General features: G+C 33.7%; 1 protein-coding gene across 1 annotated transcript in view; it reads left to right on the top strand.

Moving 5' to 3' along the window:
- LOC124373885 (mitotic spindle assembly checkpoint protein MAD1-like) overlaps positions 1-19,047 on the top strand; it is a 34,668-nt gene continuing 15,621 nt past the window's right edge. The window contains exons 1-5 of the mRNA XM_046832204.1: positions 1-444; positions 5,170-5,342; positions 9,396-9,563; positions 11,028-11,240; positions 16,945-17,075. Coding sequence (XP_046688160.1) covers positions 159-444; positions 5,170-5,342; positions 9,396-9,563; positions 11,028-11,240; positions 16,945-17,075 — 971 coding nt within the window. The 5' untranslated portion in view covers positions 1-158. The remainder of the gene's footprint in view (positions 445-5,169; positions 5,343-9,395; positions 9,564-11,027; positions 11,241-16,944; positions 17,076-19,047) is intronic.

Here is a 19,047-nt window from a genome sequence, read left to right as displayed (position 1 = left end):
ATTCTGGTGAATTGGCTGAGTTTGAATTGAAGTTTGAATGAATCGGGGTGGCGGTGAGGTTAGGAAATGTTAACGACGCTGTTGTAGTAGCTCCAGGCTAGTCATAGTAGAAAATTGTTCCTTTTCACTTTCAGTAGACTAATTGATTGAAAACTCTCATGGATATGAATCGTAGTGAGGATAAAGACCCTACTTGCATCATAAAAATGTTGGACGAATTTCGATCTAATCCTGCATCAACTCGAAGAACAATAATGGGAGGAAGGCCCATGTTTCCTTTTGGAATACAACCTCCAAGTACTACGAAACCAACCAAACTTAATTTTGACGATTCTTTCTCTCAAAGTCAAAATGATAGCGGACCCTCAAAAAGGTTAAAACTTGGAGATGATTCTGTTGATTCTTCAATTGATTCCTCAAAAGTTAGTGAGTCTTCTGTTATGGGTAAGTAGCCAACTGTGATCTACCTATTTTGTTAGTTTTCTAATGAGTGTAATATGCATACTGGATGGTTTTTTTTGATCGCGTAATATAAAGATTTTTACTATATTGAATAACAACTCTTATTGTTATTGATAATTGCATATAGCCTATTGATTTAAAGGTCGAACTGACAATGGATATTCAATTGATTACGGAGATCAATAAGCAGACTTGGTTTTTATATATTGAAATTGGTAAACGATATTGGGTAGGGTACGATAAGCGGACCCGGTTTTTTATATCGAAATTGGCAAATGATATTACTTAACACTTATCACCGAAACCCCGGTCTCATAGACCGCAAGGGAATTTCATTTGCTAATAGGGTATTTATTTACAATAGCGTGACCATGGAAAATGGATTTTTTTTCATGGGTTGGGCATTTATAGCCAAGTATTATTATCACAGGTGCATATAAACTGGGGGGAAAGTATATTATTGTATTATATTGATGACTTTCGGGCATTATTGCGTTAAGGAGCAGGGGCATCACGTGATCTGGGATTCGACTTTTGCAAGCTCGAGTTAATTTTTTTTCTAAAAGAGCAAGCAGTGCGCAGCGGGCAGGCATCGTTGACAGGATTAACGTACTAGTCAGCATCATTTCAGTAACTTATCACTTACCTTAATGAACATCCAACACAAAGGTGTGCCATTACCACTACTGAACTAGGAGGTTAAGAATAGACACGGAGGAACAAAATAGTTCAAAATGGCGTCCCTTCTTTATTTGAGAGAGCCACGGAGTAATACCAAACTGTCAAATATGGATAGTGTTGCCAGAGGTACTGTCAAAAACACGAGTTTTCGGAGGATTTCAAAAAATTGTAACTCCTTTGATTTTTGTTGCCGACGAATTTTTTCTTCACTATTGTTTTCAGGAAAAATTGTAGTTTTCAGGTAAAAAAAAAGAACATATATTTCCATGGTCACTTTATTGTAAATTGATACCGCTAATAGTGGCGACACTGTCTAGCGTCAGCTGCCCGCCTGAACAGTACCTTCCTCCCTCGCCCTCCTCAGCAAGCATGCAGTTTTTTGTTCAGTTTCAGCGTGGTGTTCTTCCTATATTGACTGATATTGAAAAACGAGCCGGTCTCAGTAACCGATGGTTTCGGTGTTGAGGTTCGAGGTCTGTCATACCGGAGGTTTCGGTTGTGTGTGCTTTGTGTTTTTGTTATTATTATTTTACAATGATCCGGTTCTGGTATTTACTTGTTGCTAAATATAAATGTGTCTAAGTACTTGTATACATTATTAGATTTTTGAACGTTTATTTAGAAAGTGGTAAAGTACAATGGATCATTCAAATCGACAACCAAAAAACTTGGATCCACGTGATCCAAATTTTAGTGATTACATCGGCAGGCTCCTTCGTGGTGACCATTCAGGATATTCCGAAGATGACAGCAGTGTAGTAGATGACTCAGATGCGGACCCAGATTTTGATCTCACTGATACTGAAGATGTTTTAATTGAAGAATCAAGTTCAGGAGAAGAGGAACAGGATAATGATCTACTAGAAGTTTCTAGAAACGGGCCAGTTGTAGTGGAGAATATGTTACAAGTGAACGATGAACAAGATACATACTATTTAGAAAGAACAATCAAAACACAACTTGGTGCCTCAAATGCATGGAATAACAAAGAGCCTCCAAGAAATGTTAGAACTCCCGCTAGAAATATAATTAGAACATTACCAGGAATAAAAGGACGAGCAAGGACTCTAGGTAATCAGCCTACAAAGGAAGAGGTATGGAATATTTTATTTGATACTAGTATTATACACACAATTGTAACAAATACCAACAAAGAGCTAGCAAGTGTGAGATCAAAGTTACCTCAACAGACCAAACAAAACAACTATAGGGATACCGATGTTGAAGAAATAAGTGCCCTTATAGGCTTGCATATATTGTCTTCCATTTTCAGATTCAATGATGAACAAATACCATCATTGTTCACTAAAGGTCCTTTTAGCCGCCCTATATACAGTGCCACCATGTCGGTAAAACTGTATGAAATCCTCCTAATGTGCCTCAGATTTGATGACGCAGCAACACGTGATCAGAGGAAAATAACAGATGAGACAGCTGCCATTTCTGAAATATTTCAAACTGTATATATGCCACAGAAGCCAAAGAAATATGGACTAAAAATTGTGTTTGTGTGACTTAAAAACTTCGTATCTTCTAAATGCTTACATTTACACTGGTAAGAGTAGTGACTCATTAGGTCTCAGTGAAAGAGAAAAGTCACTCAATATTCCTTCACAGTCTGTGATTCGACTGGTTCATCCTATTGTTACTAGTAACAGAAATGTCATCGGCGATAACTGGTTTTCATCGATAGAAGTTGTAGATGAACTTGCAAAGAGACAGCTAACCTACGTTGGAACCATGAGAAAAAGTAAAAGACAAATCCCAGAAGATTTCTTCCAACATCCTGAAAGACCAGTTATGTCTTCCCTTTATGGTTTTAGGGGAAATATGACACTTCTCAGCTTTGTTCCAAAAAAGAACAGAGCCGTTTTACTAGTATCTTCAATGCACCACACCATTGAGACTAATGAAGAAAAGGGAAAGCCAGAAATGATCTGCTACTACAATAGCACAAAATGTGGTGTCAATTTACTGGACATGAAATGTGCCATATTCACCACAGGTAGAAAGACCAGGCGATGGCCCTTGGCGATTTTCTACAGAATGCTAAATATCGGCACTGTCAATAGCTTCATTTTGTACATGAGCTACAGAGATACACCTGTAATGACTCGCTTTGAATTTGTCAAAGAACTAGGATACAGACTGATTGTTCCCCACCTTCAGAAGAGACTAGCTACACCGAGTCTTCAAAGAGATGTAAGAGAAGCTATAAAGAAGACTTTGGGGGATGACCTGCCACGTGAGCATCGAGAGAGAGACGTCCAAGGAGAAGAGGACCCCAGTGATCGCCTTGAGAAGAGAAAGACTTGTTCAACGTGCCCTTCTGCCAAAAAACGAAAAACTGCTTACAAGTGCATTAAGTGTAACAAGGCGATATGCTTTGAGTGTAGTAGAAAAGTATGTGTAAGCTGCTCGAAAGAACTTGTTAAAAGTTTCTATATTAAAATGTTCTTTTACATACATTTATTTTTATTTTGACAATAAACTTATACATTAAGATTTTTAAAATGCTGTGGTATCATTTAAAAAAACCTTCAGTGCAAATTTACTTTTATTATTAACATACACATACGATATAGAAGCTAAATTATTTAAAGAGGTCTCACAGACCGGAGGTTTCGGTAAACGTTTGACAGCCAGGGTTTCGGTATAAGTGTTAATCATAACCATCGATATAACCAATTGATACTGATTAATTATTTTGAACAATAAATTTAATCTATATTAACAGCTGTAAACATTTTCAAATAATACATGTAATCTTAGTATTATTATATACAATTACGTATATATATATAAAACAATAATAATTATTATACATACACGCAATAATATATCATTACGTGTGTATAGTTATAAACAATTCAATAATTATGACATGAACCTTATGAATTGAGGCTCATCATTATTTATGAGTTTTCCTGTTTGATCGATCTCGGTCTGGTTCGTTTATTATTTATGTAATTTCTTATTTATTTATGAGTTTTCCTATATACTAATATTTTAATTTAAAACATATGATTGTTATTTAGGACTATATTTCTATATCAATTGATAGTCTAGGATTTGAGATGCGAACATTAGGTACTGTATCGATGATTACATTCTTTGATATAAAAAACCGGGTCTTCTTATTGTACCCTACCCACGATATTACCTAATCATAACCATCGATATAACCAATCGATACTGATTAATTATTTTGAACAATTAACTTAATCTATATCAACAGCTGGAAACACTTTCAAATAGTAATCGTATTATTATTATTATTATTATATATAAAATTACGTGTATATATAACAATAATTATTATTATAATTATACATACACATAACAATATATAATTACATGTGTATAATTACAAACAATTAAATAATTATGACGTAACCCATACGAATTTTGGCTCATAATTATTTATATGTTTTCCTGTTTTATCTATTTTGTTTTGGTTTGTTTATTATTTATAAGTTTTCCTATATGCTCATATTTTAATTTAAAACATATGATTGTTATTTAGGACTATAGATACTTTTATATCAATTGATAATCTAGGATTCGAGATGCGAATATTAGGTATCGATGATTATGTTCTTCAATATACAAAAACCGGGTCTGGGAGCTTCTTGTTAGAAGCTCCTTTTAAATTCATTCTAATGTGACCTTTAATATATTTTATAATTAATTTTGTAAATGTCCAGAAAAACAGACAGTTTAAGTGTAGATTGCCAAAGTTCAGTTTTCGAGATGTTGGCAGTGAAAGGGTTAACTTTTATGACCAAATTTTCTGTACGTTAGATCAGGTTAGAAATAAGTGTGCATTTATAAAATGTTGTATTGGATTTCTGAAGCTCAAAGATATGTTTTAGCAACATTGTCGAATACTTGAAAACTGACAATAAACATTGTCAACATAAAACTTACTTCCTGAACCACCCTAAAGTGTTATGATACGGTCTGACATTAAAATTTTGATTTCTGTTTGACATACTGTCCTAATTGGATGATTGTTTTAAATAGCCTCTCCTTGGGAAACACGGCGTTTGAAAGCTGAGTTGACAGAGGCCAGAGCACAAATTGCCTCTCTGGAGACAAGATTTAGTCAGGTTCACGCTCTTCGCAAAGAAACAGAGCTTGTTTTTGAACAAGAAAAAAATGCCCTTCAAAAACAAATAGAAAGGGATAGGATCAAGGTGAGTAACACTAGCCAGTAACCTGTAATTTGGAACATGTATTAAGTTTCAAAGACTTACACTTAATGGTTTAATATAAAATGTTGAAGGACCTATCTATACAGTGTTGACTATGAACATTGTTCAGTTCAAGTGATTGTTGTATGTCAGATTACAAGAGAATAGAAATAGTTATCATATAGATTTGTTGCATTTGCTCCCATAGACGGTTTAAACAATAAAAACGCAATAAAGAAATGCATAGCAACGTCTATCTCACTGGGCGCATGGCATGATTTACGAAAACCCGTTATACAGTGAAGATTTGTATCTGCCGATTTTGTAACGTGGTATCAACATAAGTGTGCAAAGAGTTTGTATTCACTCAATACAAAAAAATCAAATAATCACTTTAACCGTTATTTACGAGATAGAATATTGGTGGTTCATTAATAGGATATCAATTAATAGGTTTGAATATTAATAAAATATCATTATAAATTAGGAAGTTATATTTGTATAAATAGGATTGTTGCACATACACTGTATGATCCATAATTACTTGTTATGTTGTGTATAGTGTGGTATTGATTTAACCAGCTATGTTTTACCAAATGACATTCACATAAAAAGCACAACAAATTTCTAGTTTTATTTTCAATATTTTTATTTGTTTTTTTTTAAAGAAAATTGCATATTAAACTTTTTTAATGTTCAAACTGCTTGACCCAAGAACTGGCAACTAAATTACTTCTATCGGCAGGCCACTTTTCCAGGTTTTGCAATGGCATTTTATAAACATATAAAAAATAGTAAAAATTATTTGATTATGCATTATTTTATATAACTTTTTTCATTAAAATCTGTATTTTTTACTATGCATACTTTTATAAATAAAATTATGCATGGGACCATATCTACATAAATGGTATATTTGTACTAAATCAAAATTCCAAAATATAAAAATTATAAGAATTTTGAATACATTTTTATTTTTATATTGATAAAACTTGCAACAGAGAATTCTTTTATGAAAATCGACATTATCCTGGTAAAATACTATATTACAGCAATAATATTTTTTCCTTACATGAAACGGTATTATATCACATCAAGAGTCAGCAGTAACATATAATTTGTCGATAACAATTACAAGTACAAAATTATGTAACACAACTTACCATATTTATGAATCCGGAAATGTTTTTTTAAATTTTTTTTTTATGTCAAACTTTCTTTGTACCTCCAAAGTTAGAGGCAATGTTCAAATTTTCTTCTCATTTGAAACAACAAAATTTTATTTATCCACAAAACACATTCTGTATTGTAAACACATATTCCTAATTGTTATAAAAATCGTTTTTATAACAAAAATGTTCAGTTATAAACCTAGTTTCAGTTGGGGCACTGAGATCTTATACATCGAGAGATTCCATACGGGTCCTAAGAAGCGCAACAGGGGAGTGGTGTCGTACGGAGTGGGAGAAGCCGTCAAAAGAGGGGAGGGGCTGTCTGCCGCCGCGCCGTCGCGCCACAAAGCTTGCCACTGTCACTATTGTCAGTGAGCTGGATCTGCGTGCTGCGTACAATTATTTAAACACATGTTAGACAAATTTAACATTGGCAGTATAGTTAACATACTTCCAATAGTAACAATTAAAATATTTCTATCTGAATTTAAACGTTAATGTATACAATTGAAACTTAGGATTTAAGAACAATAATTTTGTTTACTTACTGAATGCTGTAAACTGGTTACTGTGGTAGAGCTTCGATCCCACTTAGATTAAAGTCACCATTATCATCATCACTGCCACTCTCACTCATGCTGCTGTCACTGTCACTATCATCTTGCAAATTAATGACGATATGTTCTGTCATTTCGTCAATTTGAGGCTCTAACCTAATGTAGTCTTCCTCTACTTTTTTGACGTGGTTTACACGAGATAACCATTCTTCAGTAGTTATTTCCTCAAATGTTGTTTCCACAAGCTGCTTTATTATTTCCATTGAAAAAGACACATTACGTTTAGCTACCCTCTGTTTCATGACACTCCATATCATTTCTATAGGATTAAGTTCGGGATGGTAGGGAGGCAAGCGCAGAGTTGAATGACCGTGTTCAGCCAAAATTGCATCAATTTTGAACATTTTAAATTTAGGTTTGTGTAAATTAATCAAACTGTACAGCTCCGGTTTTAGGCTACTTGTTTGGAAATTTATATTTCTGTCTGATAGCCATTTAATCATGTCACCTTTTCTGGAATTAGATGTTGGCGCTCAGTTAATTTCGACATTGTGGTATGGGGCATTGTCAATCACAATAACAGAATGTTCAGGGAGATTAGGAATTAATTTACTTTTCAACCATTTCTCGTAATTTGCAAAGTTCATATCGTTATGGTAATCGCCGGTTTTTTTGCCTGATTCAAAAGTTAGCAACGCGTTTTTTATAAACCCTTTCTCGTTTCCAGCGTGTACTATAATTAATCTTTTTCCTTTGCTAACTGGTACTTTACATCCCTCATTGCTGTCGTCAGTCCAGGCTTTAGGGGTTTCATGAGTCGTATGAATATAAGTTTCATCCATATAAATAATGGGTCTGTTCTCAGATCTGTACTGAGTAATTTTTTTCAAAAAAATTACTCTTTTCTCTCGGATGTTAATTTTTTCTACCAATACTTTTCTGTCATTAGTAGCCTTCTTCCATCTAAAATTCATTTTCTTTAAAATGCATCGAAGAGAGAAAGAACTACCTTTAAAATTAATTGAACTCTTCAGAACAGATAGCAGAGATTTTATTGTTGGTCTTTCGCCATGAATTCGGTGAAATTCATTTATAGTCCTCCTAATAACACCTACATCGAAATTGTCTAGATCGGTTTTAGGTTTTGTACGATTTCGATTCTTTTTTTCGGAGTGCTGAATTCTGCATTGTCTTGAATTATTTTTGTCCTCTCAGAAACTATTTTTTTAATAGTTGTCAATGGCACGCCAGTTGCAGCTTTTACACGGACGAGAACATTGTTTATGTTTATTGCGGCGCCACTTTCTTTCTCATTTTTCATGTATTCATAAACGTTTGCTACGATTTCTCGAGCTTGGCTATGATACACTTTACCACTTCCAACTTTTTTCAAGAAGTTTACACCCGCCATTTCAGAAATATCACACGGAAATCCTATAAGCAGTAACGGCGGCAAAACAGTGCAAGTATCACAGAGGCAAGAAGAGTGTTGAACAAGCAAGCGCGAGGTCCGCACTACACAGCTCCGCGATACAGACTGAGGAAGCGTTACCCCCACTCCTCCAAATGACAAGTAGACCACTGCGCATCGCCAGGCCAGGGCCCGTATGGAATATCTCCATCAGTACACTAGGCCTAATCAGATTCACCACCACTTTTATGGTCTACTGGTTCACTGTCTAACAACTCTGTTATATCACTAGATTGATATAAATAGTTCCTATCTATTTCAAATGCATATAATGTTGGTAAAATTCAACATATAAAATTAAACAAACTTGACACTTCTAGCCAAGGCCTACATAGATTACGAATAGTGGGTTATTTTGAAACAAAACACTATTTGTTTCACTACATCATTACAAAAATGAAAATTAAATATAATATTCTTCTTTTCTCCGACTTATATCAAAGATAAAAAAGTACTGACATTCTTACTAATTTATACATTTATTTTTCCGCTTTCGAATGCTACCATTGGTTTTATCGAAAAGCATTATAATTACTTCATAAAATGCCTTTTTCATGGAGATGTTTGACCGTCGCAGCAACAATGTCACCAATTACTGGCTTAAATTCAGAAAGTGGTTTTAATCATGAGGGGTATCATATAAAATGAGAGTATTTAAAAAATTGTATTTCCTTCAGTATCAAAAATTGAAGCTGAAGACAATTTCAACTTTTTTAGAGTTTTTGTTCTGAAAAATCATTATCGGACTATTCTGAATATTGTTTAATTGTTGAGTAGTATGAATAATGTGCTAAAAAAAGTACTAACCATTGATTTTATACTTCAACTAATCACTCTTGATATGGCTTTTGTGTAGATCCATGAACTAGAACATCGGCTGAAAACTATTCGTAAGCGAGATGCTGAGGCACGTGAGGAGTTGGAAAAGTTGCGGAACTCACAGAAACAAGAAAAATATGTTTCAGATGATAGATGTGAGAAACTACAGCTTGACAATGCTCAGTTGCAGGACAAACTGGCAGAGGTTAGTAAGCCCTTCAACATTTATCTCTATGTCATTAAGTGGTATATCAATTCAAAAACTGAACCACAAAACAGAAAGAATAAACAACTTGCCAAAATAAAACAACTACTTGCTAAAGACTTGTAACTAAAAATAAAGACAGAACATGGTTTTAGGATGTTTTATAATATAAAACTCTTTCTCTTCAAAAGACCTGGTTGTAGAAGTTTTCTGAAATTTGAGCTATGTTTGGCTAATTGTTTGATGATCAAGCGAGAAGCTGGATTTCCCATCAAGAGAGGTTTTAATCATATCTAGACAATCCTTTAACAGATCTGTTTTGAGAGAAGGTCAGCAGAGAATGATGGTATGGTTTTAAAAAAATACCTATTAAAACCCAGCTCTATTGAAAATTCTGAATTACATCTAGATTTTGATATCTGGATTCAGAAATACTGCATTTATGACTTACTTGAGTTTGTTTTCTTAAAAATTGTCACATAGTTTTTTCGGACTAAGTAACTAACCTAAGACAACTATTTCAATATCCTTTCAGCAGTTTAAACATGATTTGAACACTAGACTTGCATTTAATTGTGTATGGTTTTTCGAGTATGCTTAAGGCAAATTAAGAATTTTGTAATTATATTGAACCATTAAGACAGTTTCAGTTCTTTCATAATTTTACCACTATTGAGCCGTCTATTTCTCCCATATCAGTTTACTGTAGATTCTGTATCTATATGCAACTAGAACTATAATTAATTGGCATCTCAAGTTCTTAACTTTTAATAATTTTCTAAAAAACGTTTTAATCTTATAATTATCATCTTATACTTTTAACTTTTTTGAAAGCTCATTTTTTGAAGAGAGGATAATTGGTTTTATTTTAGAATACAGCCTCTACACTGAATTAAGATGAGTTTTTCATTTTATTATTTACAAATACATATTCATGTATTTACTATTGCAGGATTCTTTATTGATTTTTGTTATTACATGATGAATACTAAATATGCAGAGTGTAAAAGAAACGTATTAGTAAATCCATGACTTGAAAAATAACATTTTGAAGAGTACTTGTAGTTGCTATATTTAAAAAAAACTAAAAAACAATAGGAAAGGGTGGCCAGAGAAAATAGCTTATAATAATTAGCCATAGAAAATGCTGATGAAGTAAGATTATATGAAATTTGAATGAATAACATGCAATAATATAATGATTGATGCATAAAGAGAATTGCCCATGCAACTCCAATATAGAAATCTGAAATCTCCAAGTACAGAACAGCTACAGATGGTCCATATCTGTCGTATCTCTTAAAACTAGCATAGATGTGTAACAAGTGTATATTTCATTAAGTATTACTCTGACATACGGCTAGTTGGTATGAAACCAACAAGAGTCTGTGATGTTTATGCCAGTCAACATGGTAAGTAAATGTTTAAAAATTAATCTAAAACTTGGTGGTGCTGTCTGCCTAGCTGGAGAGTAGTAGCCGAGACAAGTTGGAGGCGGTTTTTTTAGAGCGTCAGCTAGCCCGAGTGGAGGCGGAGGCTGCTGGAGTACGGGCAGAGCTGGTAGAGGCTCGGAAACTAACAGAGGAACTGACGACGGAACTCCGTGACAGACGGAGGGAGCTGCGGCAGTGGGAGACCGACAAGTCTAAGTTGCTCGTGGCTACTCAGCGTATCAAGGTCAGATTTGTATACTGGACGAAATTCAGGAAGAGCTTTAATTTTCAAGCTGTTTTGTTTAAGATTCCCAAGTGGCAGGGTTGGATATATCCAAGCTAACATAACTATATTTGCTATATAAAACTGTAAGTATATTAAAACAATATTAAAACCTATAAATGTATGTATAATACATACCAATATACTGGTAATCATGTAAAATAAAACTTTTATGTTTGTATGTTTAACTCAAATATACTCAGAGAATATTAAAAAAATATTTTATTCCTATGTTGTAAATAATATATTAAAGTATATAAATAAATATTTTTGGAATTATTAGATTTCTTATAAAAATCTTCAAAAAACATATCCTGCAGAAAATTAGATACATGTATTATACTTAAATGTTATATATTTTAAAATTAATGCCATTTCCTTCTTATAAATGAAGTGTGTTTTGTTACCTGGATAGCAAGTGCCAATTGTAGTGGATTTAACTCTGTTGTTAAAAGAATGTTGTTAAAAGGCTTCGTCCTTTGTCCTTTTTTACATGAAACTTGACTTGTGTTAACCCTCTCCCAGGCGATTACATCTAATTAGTACGGTGTAATTAGACCTAAACCTCAACATCCAAAGTAAAAGTTTTCCTCCAACACCAAATTGCTCTACATAGTCCCCTTATTCTATGGTAAAAAGTTACACCATTTTGAGCGTCGGGTTTGGGGGTGAGGGGGGGGGAATTTGAAAAAGCACTAGTTTTTTTAGTTTTTCGTAAATATTTCAAAAACTAAGCGGTTTATCCTAAACATTGTTATATACAAAAATGTTCTACGTTAAATTTTAAATAAGAATGGTCCTTTTCATAATCACTCTAAATTGTACGGTTCAAGAGTTACAGACGGTGTAAATGTTAACTTTTTCGTAATTTAGATAATTTAAAAAAAAAAGCTTTGTAAAAGAATGTTGCTATTGGCCGGTGGTATGTTAGTGATAAGCCCTTGAAGGAACGACAACCTCACCACCTTATCAAGGGGCACTCTTTTTTAAGGGAAAAGAGGCTTCCACAGGCCTAGGCCATATAAACCTGTGGTACGGAGAAACCCACCCTGAACTTTCTACGAACATTGCAACATAAATTCACTTCTTAAGCATAAATATCTTTCAAATTTGGAATGTTCAATGTCTTTATTAACTTCACTCATCCTCCAGCACATTATCCTCCTCCTCTAGCTCGTCGTCTAAGATGTTATTATTGTCCATGTCATCACATGCTTGGCCTGAGCAATTGCTGCATATGCTAGTGCAGTTTAGACCACTCCTTCTGCATTCACAATTACGAACGCATTCATCTTTGCAAGTACACATTATAAGGGACAGTAATTCCTGGGGGGCTGCAGGACGTGCTGTTGTAATTGGTGTCAGGTGGTCGCCAATCTTCTTCCAACCCCACTCGAGTGGATCCTTATCTTCATTCAGCCACTGTTGTACCTGGTGGTAGATCGTAAATGAATGCAGTCTGGACGCTCCTGAAGTGGGGGGTAGTGCATCCAACTAGACTGGTAGCGGAGACAATCTAGATCTTCAGTGTTCTTGGCTCCAAACATTGCAAGTAGTAATTTCCTGCATCAGCCACTGCACTGGGGTCGGCTTTGGGGTTGTTGAAGACCAGAAGTTTTTCACGAAGAACGTTGTTGGCTTGAACTTTCCTATAAGGTGCAATTTTTCCCTTCTTATAGACAGCATACACAGTGTCACATCCTGTGAAGGCGTATGTAACCAGAAGTACATCTTTCATATCCCCAATGCCTTGCTGAATGTCAGAAATAATGTACACTTTTTCTTGGTGATTTCCTTTTTTAGGTACGACCATTTTCAGTTTATTCCCTGAAGGTGCGTGGACAGTCAACAGTACTAATAAGTCCGTGTCATCACCAATAACACACGTTTGAACATCTTTCTTCGCTTCATCAATAGCTGTTAATACTACTAATAGGTCAGCATCACCCGATGCTTGAAGAACTGTGCAACCACATTGTTGCAAGTGCGATGAAAGGAGGGTTATTAGACCCATCTTGTTTTTAGCACTAGCTAAAAATTCATTTTGATTTATGTTGACATGGATTGAGTCTTCTACTTTGACCACAATGTTGGAACGTGATCTTCGTAGGTGTTCTTGATCCTTTGTGTTACTTCGTTCGTAACCATCAAAAACAACAGTCGCTTTTCCATAATGAGTACATATGTAATCACTATATTGCTCGCAAATCTGTTTAAATGTAGCAGGCTGTTGCCAGACAACACGATGTAGGAGGTGGCCTCCGTCAATTATATAGGACACTTTCACGGGGTCATCGATGTTTGATGATTCTTTTGAATCTGAAACCAAAACCGTCACCATTGATGATTTTTTTCCCCTTCCTCATCAAGCCAGATTCGTCAAACAGTGATGGAGGATATGCACAGAGTTCAAACTGAAAAATTTCCTCTAATCTCTCATCACTCCTTACTGTACACACCATCCGATGTAAGAGAGTGTTAGGATTTATACATACCATGTTGTTGTTAATTTTCACCGACTTCGTTATAGAGGCTAGAGACTTGACAGCAAACTTTCTTTTCATGTGTTTTTCTTTAAATGTTTTGTTTTCAATAGCTTTGATGGATATGGCTCCTATTTCAAATGCTTTATCGCAGTTTACAGTTTCATCACCTATAACCCCTGTTGACAAGGAAGAGAGTTCAGGTGATTTAGAGAACGGATTATGTTCTTCAATCCAAGAAATGAAGGTTTGCAAGTCCTTACTGTTTCTTTTTTGCCTTGCATCTCGTAGCTCCACGTGCTGCTCTGAAGAGAGGCTGCGAACACCTGCAAACTCTTCCATTGCTTCGCACACCCGAGAACAAGTCGGTATGGAATTGATCCAAGTAGTTGTCGCTGTGATTCTTTTCTTTTTCAACCTTCTATGGTGCCTCTTAGCCTCTTTTTGACTATAATACTGTAGTATATTATTACTCTTTAATTAAATCATTTACTTATTTCTATATAGCTTTATTTGGAAAAAAAAACCTTAAAAATTATATCATTTTTATTTTTTACACCGTCTGCAACTCATGAACCGTAAATGTTACAGGGAATATGCATAGGACATTTTTTGTTTAAAATTTCATGTAAAATATTTTTGTATATAACACTCTTTGTGCTAAACAGCTTACTTTTTAACCAATTTCCAAAAAACTAAAAAAACTACTAAATTTCCTACTTTTTCTCCCCCTCCCCCCCAAACCCGACGCTCAAAATGGTGTAACTTTTTACCAAACAATAAGAGGGTTATATAGAACAATTTGGAGTTGGAATAAAACTTTTACTTTGGATGTCAAGGTTAGGCCTTTTTTTAGGTTAATAACACCGTACTAAATCACCACAACGGGTTGCCTGGTGCTATAAGCTAATTACCTCCAGTTGCCTTATCATTGCTCTCTGCTTTGTGCATGTCTAGGGGTGCTGTCTAGGAGTAGTATATGAAATGTTTTATCAATCTCCTCATTACCAGTAATTTAGTTGTTTTTTCACCCACAGTTCCTCCTAACTTGTACTGCTATCTTACAGAATTATTGCAACTATTTGTAACTTCCTGCAACTATTGGTTTAGTAACAAACAAAATATATTTTGTATGTTCTTTACACAGTTTTGCTGTTTATTTGCTCTTTATTATTATATTAGTATTCTAATTTGTAGCTATTCAAATACTTGTTCAAACATGAAAGAGTTTTTAGAAAGAATATTATTATGTAAGATTTAAAGTGAATGAGGAGTTAAAAATATAAAATGAGTAACAGGTTATTTACAGACATGCCATTACATTTTTAAGTAATTCAAAAACATAAATACTTAATTTAAAGACTTTGAAATATTATCTCTTTCTTGATGGTATGTACAAGGGCTGTCCAGAAAGTAAAACGTTTTGAAATGAAAAAAGTGAAAATTATAGTCTTTAATCTTTAAATTTTGAAGGTTCAAATTCAAATTAAACTTTATTCAAAATTTGTACATAACAAATATATATACAAACATGAAAAAATGTCAATGAACATAATAACCTAACTTAAATAGTTACAGTGACTTGTACAACCGACGTTGAGTATCAAATTAAATATAGTTTTAAATAATACATTTTAAGTATTAAGGTTGTTGGAAAAATTCATGAAAAGAATACAACCACCTGGCAATTAAGTACTGTTTAAGCTTCTTTTTAAAATTCAGAAAATGGCTTGCTCTTAAAATCTCTATAGGTGAGTTATTATAAATTCTAATGCAGTTGGTGTTTTTCATAGTAAATTCTAGGGCTGCCATCTGATTCTGGTTTCTTGTTGAATAGTTGTGGAAAGTGCCTAATTAGGTAAACTGTCTAGCAAGCCTTACTGCTAACACCATTTCCATTATATATAGCCCATAAATTGTTTGAATATCTAAGGCTGAAAATATTTGTTTACTGACTCCTGCCTTTGTAAATTAAGCATAACCACTGGTTAACATTGGCATGCAGTTCAGCGTCAGTGTCAAATCGTTGCATAGCGAGCCATGTCTTCATTGCTGGGAACAGATGGTAGTCGCTTAGGGCCAAATCTGGGTTGTACTGCGGATGGTTGATAACTTACCATCCACGAGCTCTTGGGTACGACTGACTGTGTGAGGACAAGCATTGTGGAAAACAAAACTTTTTTACTGAGTTTATACCAATGCTTGTATTGTATTGCACGTCATAAGTTTCTGAGTGTTTGGCAATACCTCTCTGAGATAATAATTTAGCCATGTTCAAGAAAATAAACTAGAATCACTCTGTGGGTGTCCCAAAATACAGAACTCATGATTTTTCTTGCTGACACCATGTGCAGACACTTCCTCAGTTTCTTGGGCAAATGAGTGTGTCCCTACTCCATCAACTATCGGTTTGTTTTACAGGTGCCTTGCTTTAAACAAATCTAGTCGCCGGTTACGGTATAATGACTTTTGTCTTCCAAAAATCTCAGAGCTACATCAAGTCTGTTTTTTGCGGTCTTCTGTTAGTTTTTCAGAACCCACCTGGCACAAAATTTGTGGTTACCAAGTGAAATAAACTTCATGAAATTTGGAGGAAATGTTCTGAGAGTTCTGTAATCGTGAATGACGATTTTCACGGATTGGTTCATTGATTTTTGTCACTAATTCATCACCCGCAAGATTAGGCTTATCACTGTGATGCTCATCGTGAGCACTGGTTCATCCAATTTTAAAGTCAATGCACCACTACATCACTCACTTTCACTCATTCCTTGTACACATCACAAATCTGGCAATACATTTAAATTGGTTTATGATTTTCTCCAACAAAAACTTTATCGCAGATCGCACTTTACAACTGGCAGGATTTTAAATTACAATTCAAAACGCTGGCGCTCAATTCAACACTCCACTACAGTAGGCACATACACAATCTACCATAGCTGGTTGTGTGCTGAGTGTAGAAACACTCTGACGCCAAGATGGCGGCTCTAGTCCCACTAAGTGCCGCACCATGTCACATGTCTTGTTGTATTATTTGTTTGCTTAACCTTATTTGCTGTATGTTAAATTATTTAACCTGAGGAAGAAACTATATTTTAGGTATCAAGTGTTTTTGTAATACTTTACATAGGCAAATATCTAGTTTCATACGATTAACTGTGAAGTGATGGTTATTTCAGGAGCTGGAGTATGAGAAAGAGTCTCACCAAGAGGCTTATAATCTGGCGCAGACTCAGCAGAACAAGCTGCTCAGGATCTCAGAACTTGAGCGGGAAATTAGTCTGCTCAAGGAGGATAATAAAAATCTGAGGTTAGTACAAGTACAAATCTGTGACATGACTATGCAATATTGAATATTACAAATGTCCTATGATCATACTTCCTAACATACTTATCTTTGACAAAATTATAAATATATTATGCACAAACATTATCACTTTATTGGTACTACTTGCCTATTTAATCAATACATGCATGTTTTGTAAGATATAATGATCTGCAAACATTGAGTTTAAAAACAAACTTATGTTTTATATCTAACAAATTAACTTAATTTAAATGTTTACTACATTTTGAATTGCCCTTTAATTAAATACATGATTTAAAAGTTATCCCATAGCCTAGCAGTCATTAGCTAATATTCAGTCTATCTACAATTGATATAAATAATGTTTTCTAATCTAGATATGGGGCATTGTCTGAAAAAGCAAGTTGTTTTTATATTTTAAACATTTTAAAAAATAATCCTGCAGTTTCTATTCTAAAGGATACATTTCACCCTTAAGAAACAGCGCCTGGCTGCTCTGACTGTGATCTTCAAATCTCCATAAGAACAGTGTTAAACCTCAAACACTTTCTCAATTTTAATTTTAGTTGTAGAATTACGGAAGATGCTTCATTTTAAGCGGAAACATTGTCAGCTGCCAGCTATCCATCTTAAGTTCGCTTTTTAAAATAGGAGTAAAATTTGAAACTGCATTATAAATATAAACTAATTCAAATCTATAAATATATTCTATAAAGGCTAATATTTTAATGTCAATGCTAATGAACTGTTAAAAATATGATTATTAATATAATGTTATTATAAATAAATATGTTATTATGATTATGATTATTGTTAAAAATATGGAGGTTAAGTGGTAGAGAGGACTTTTAAGTCCTAACTTTGCCTCTGTAAATAAAGAAATTTTTCATTTCATTATTTGTATTAACTAATGGTTTCTAATTTTTATTCAAAATAGAGTTTCTATATTGTATTATTTTAAGATTCAGTGTGTCCCATGAAGAAGTTTACACATCTAAGATTATATGACCATTTTTAACTTTTCACACTTTACAATTTGGATACCAAGAATGATGTACATTTTACAACTCTCTCATGTTTACGTTATCAAAGAGGAACTTTTGTGAATACCCAGAAATCTTTTTAAGAGTGTACAAGTTATTTGTATATTGTTGTTTCTGTGGATGGATTTTAGATTGAATAAATTGGTTTTACAATAAGTTGTTCATTTATATGTTTTTCTTTTAATGCACTTAATTTTAAATATGTTTCTTTTGAATGAGACAGTTGTAAATTTTAAACACTATTATTGATATTCTAATTGAAAAGTGTGGAAAGTTTCAAAATGATGGGCCAGTAAATGAGCATGTTATGGAAGCTTTAATATGTAAATATTTTCATGGGACATACTGTATATAATTAGATATCTAGATATACTGTGTACTTTACATATTAGGCAATACAGGATTTAGCATAAGGTGTGCAAGCTAGTTCAATTATAAGGTAAAAATACTTCGATTTGTTTCGCTACTAAAAAAAGAAATCTATAGACTGTCTTTTTTTAAATGTCCTATTAGATAAAGGTTAACAAAAACATTATATATATTTATAGTTTTTAAATAAATTATAGTTAAATATGATAAGTACTATAGTTGGATGTAAACACTATTTTGATAACTTGTATATTAATATATTCACCTAAGTTGTTATATTTTAACCATTATTTCTTGTACTTTTGAGGTCTGTTAAAATATGTTCACATTATTATTAATTTTTGTGGATGGGTATATATATATATATATATATATATATATATATATATATATATACATTAAACTGGATAAATGGCAATAGCCTTATTTAATTTCACTAAACATTGAATCACAAAAAGTACTTGCTCCGCCGGGACTCGAACCCGGATCTCTCACTTGCCGGGTGAATGTGCTACCATTACACCACAGAGCGCTTACTTTTTCCGATTCAATTATTTTGTATT

This window comes from Homalodisca vitripennis, unplaced genomic scaffold (assembly GCF_021130785.1).
Source record: "Homalodisca vitripennis isolate AUS2020 unplaced genomic scaffold, UT_GWSS_2.1 ScUCBcl_6612;HRSCAF=13908, whole genome shotgun sequence".
In the NCBI taxonomy this organism is placed as follows: Eukaryota; Metazoa; Arthropoda; class Insecta; order Hemiptera; family Cicadellidae; genus Homalodisca; species Homalodisca vitripennis.
Note: the sequence above shows the minus strand (reverse complement) of the source record. Positions and strands in the feature narration are given on the sequence as shown.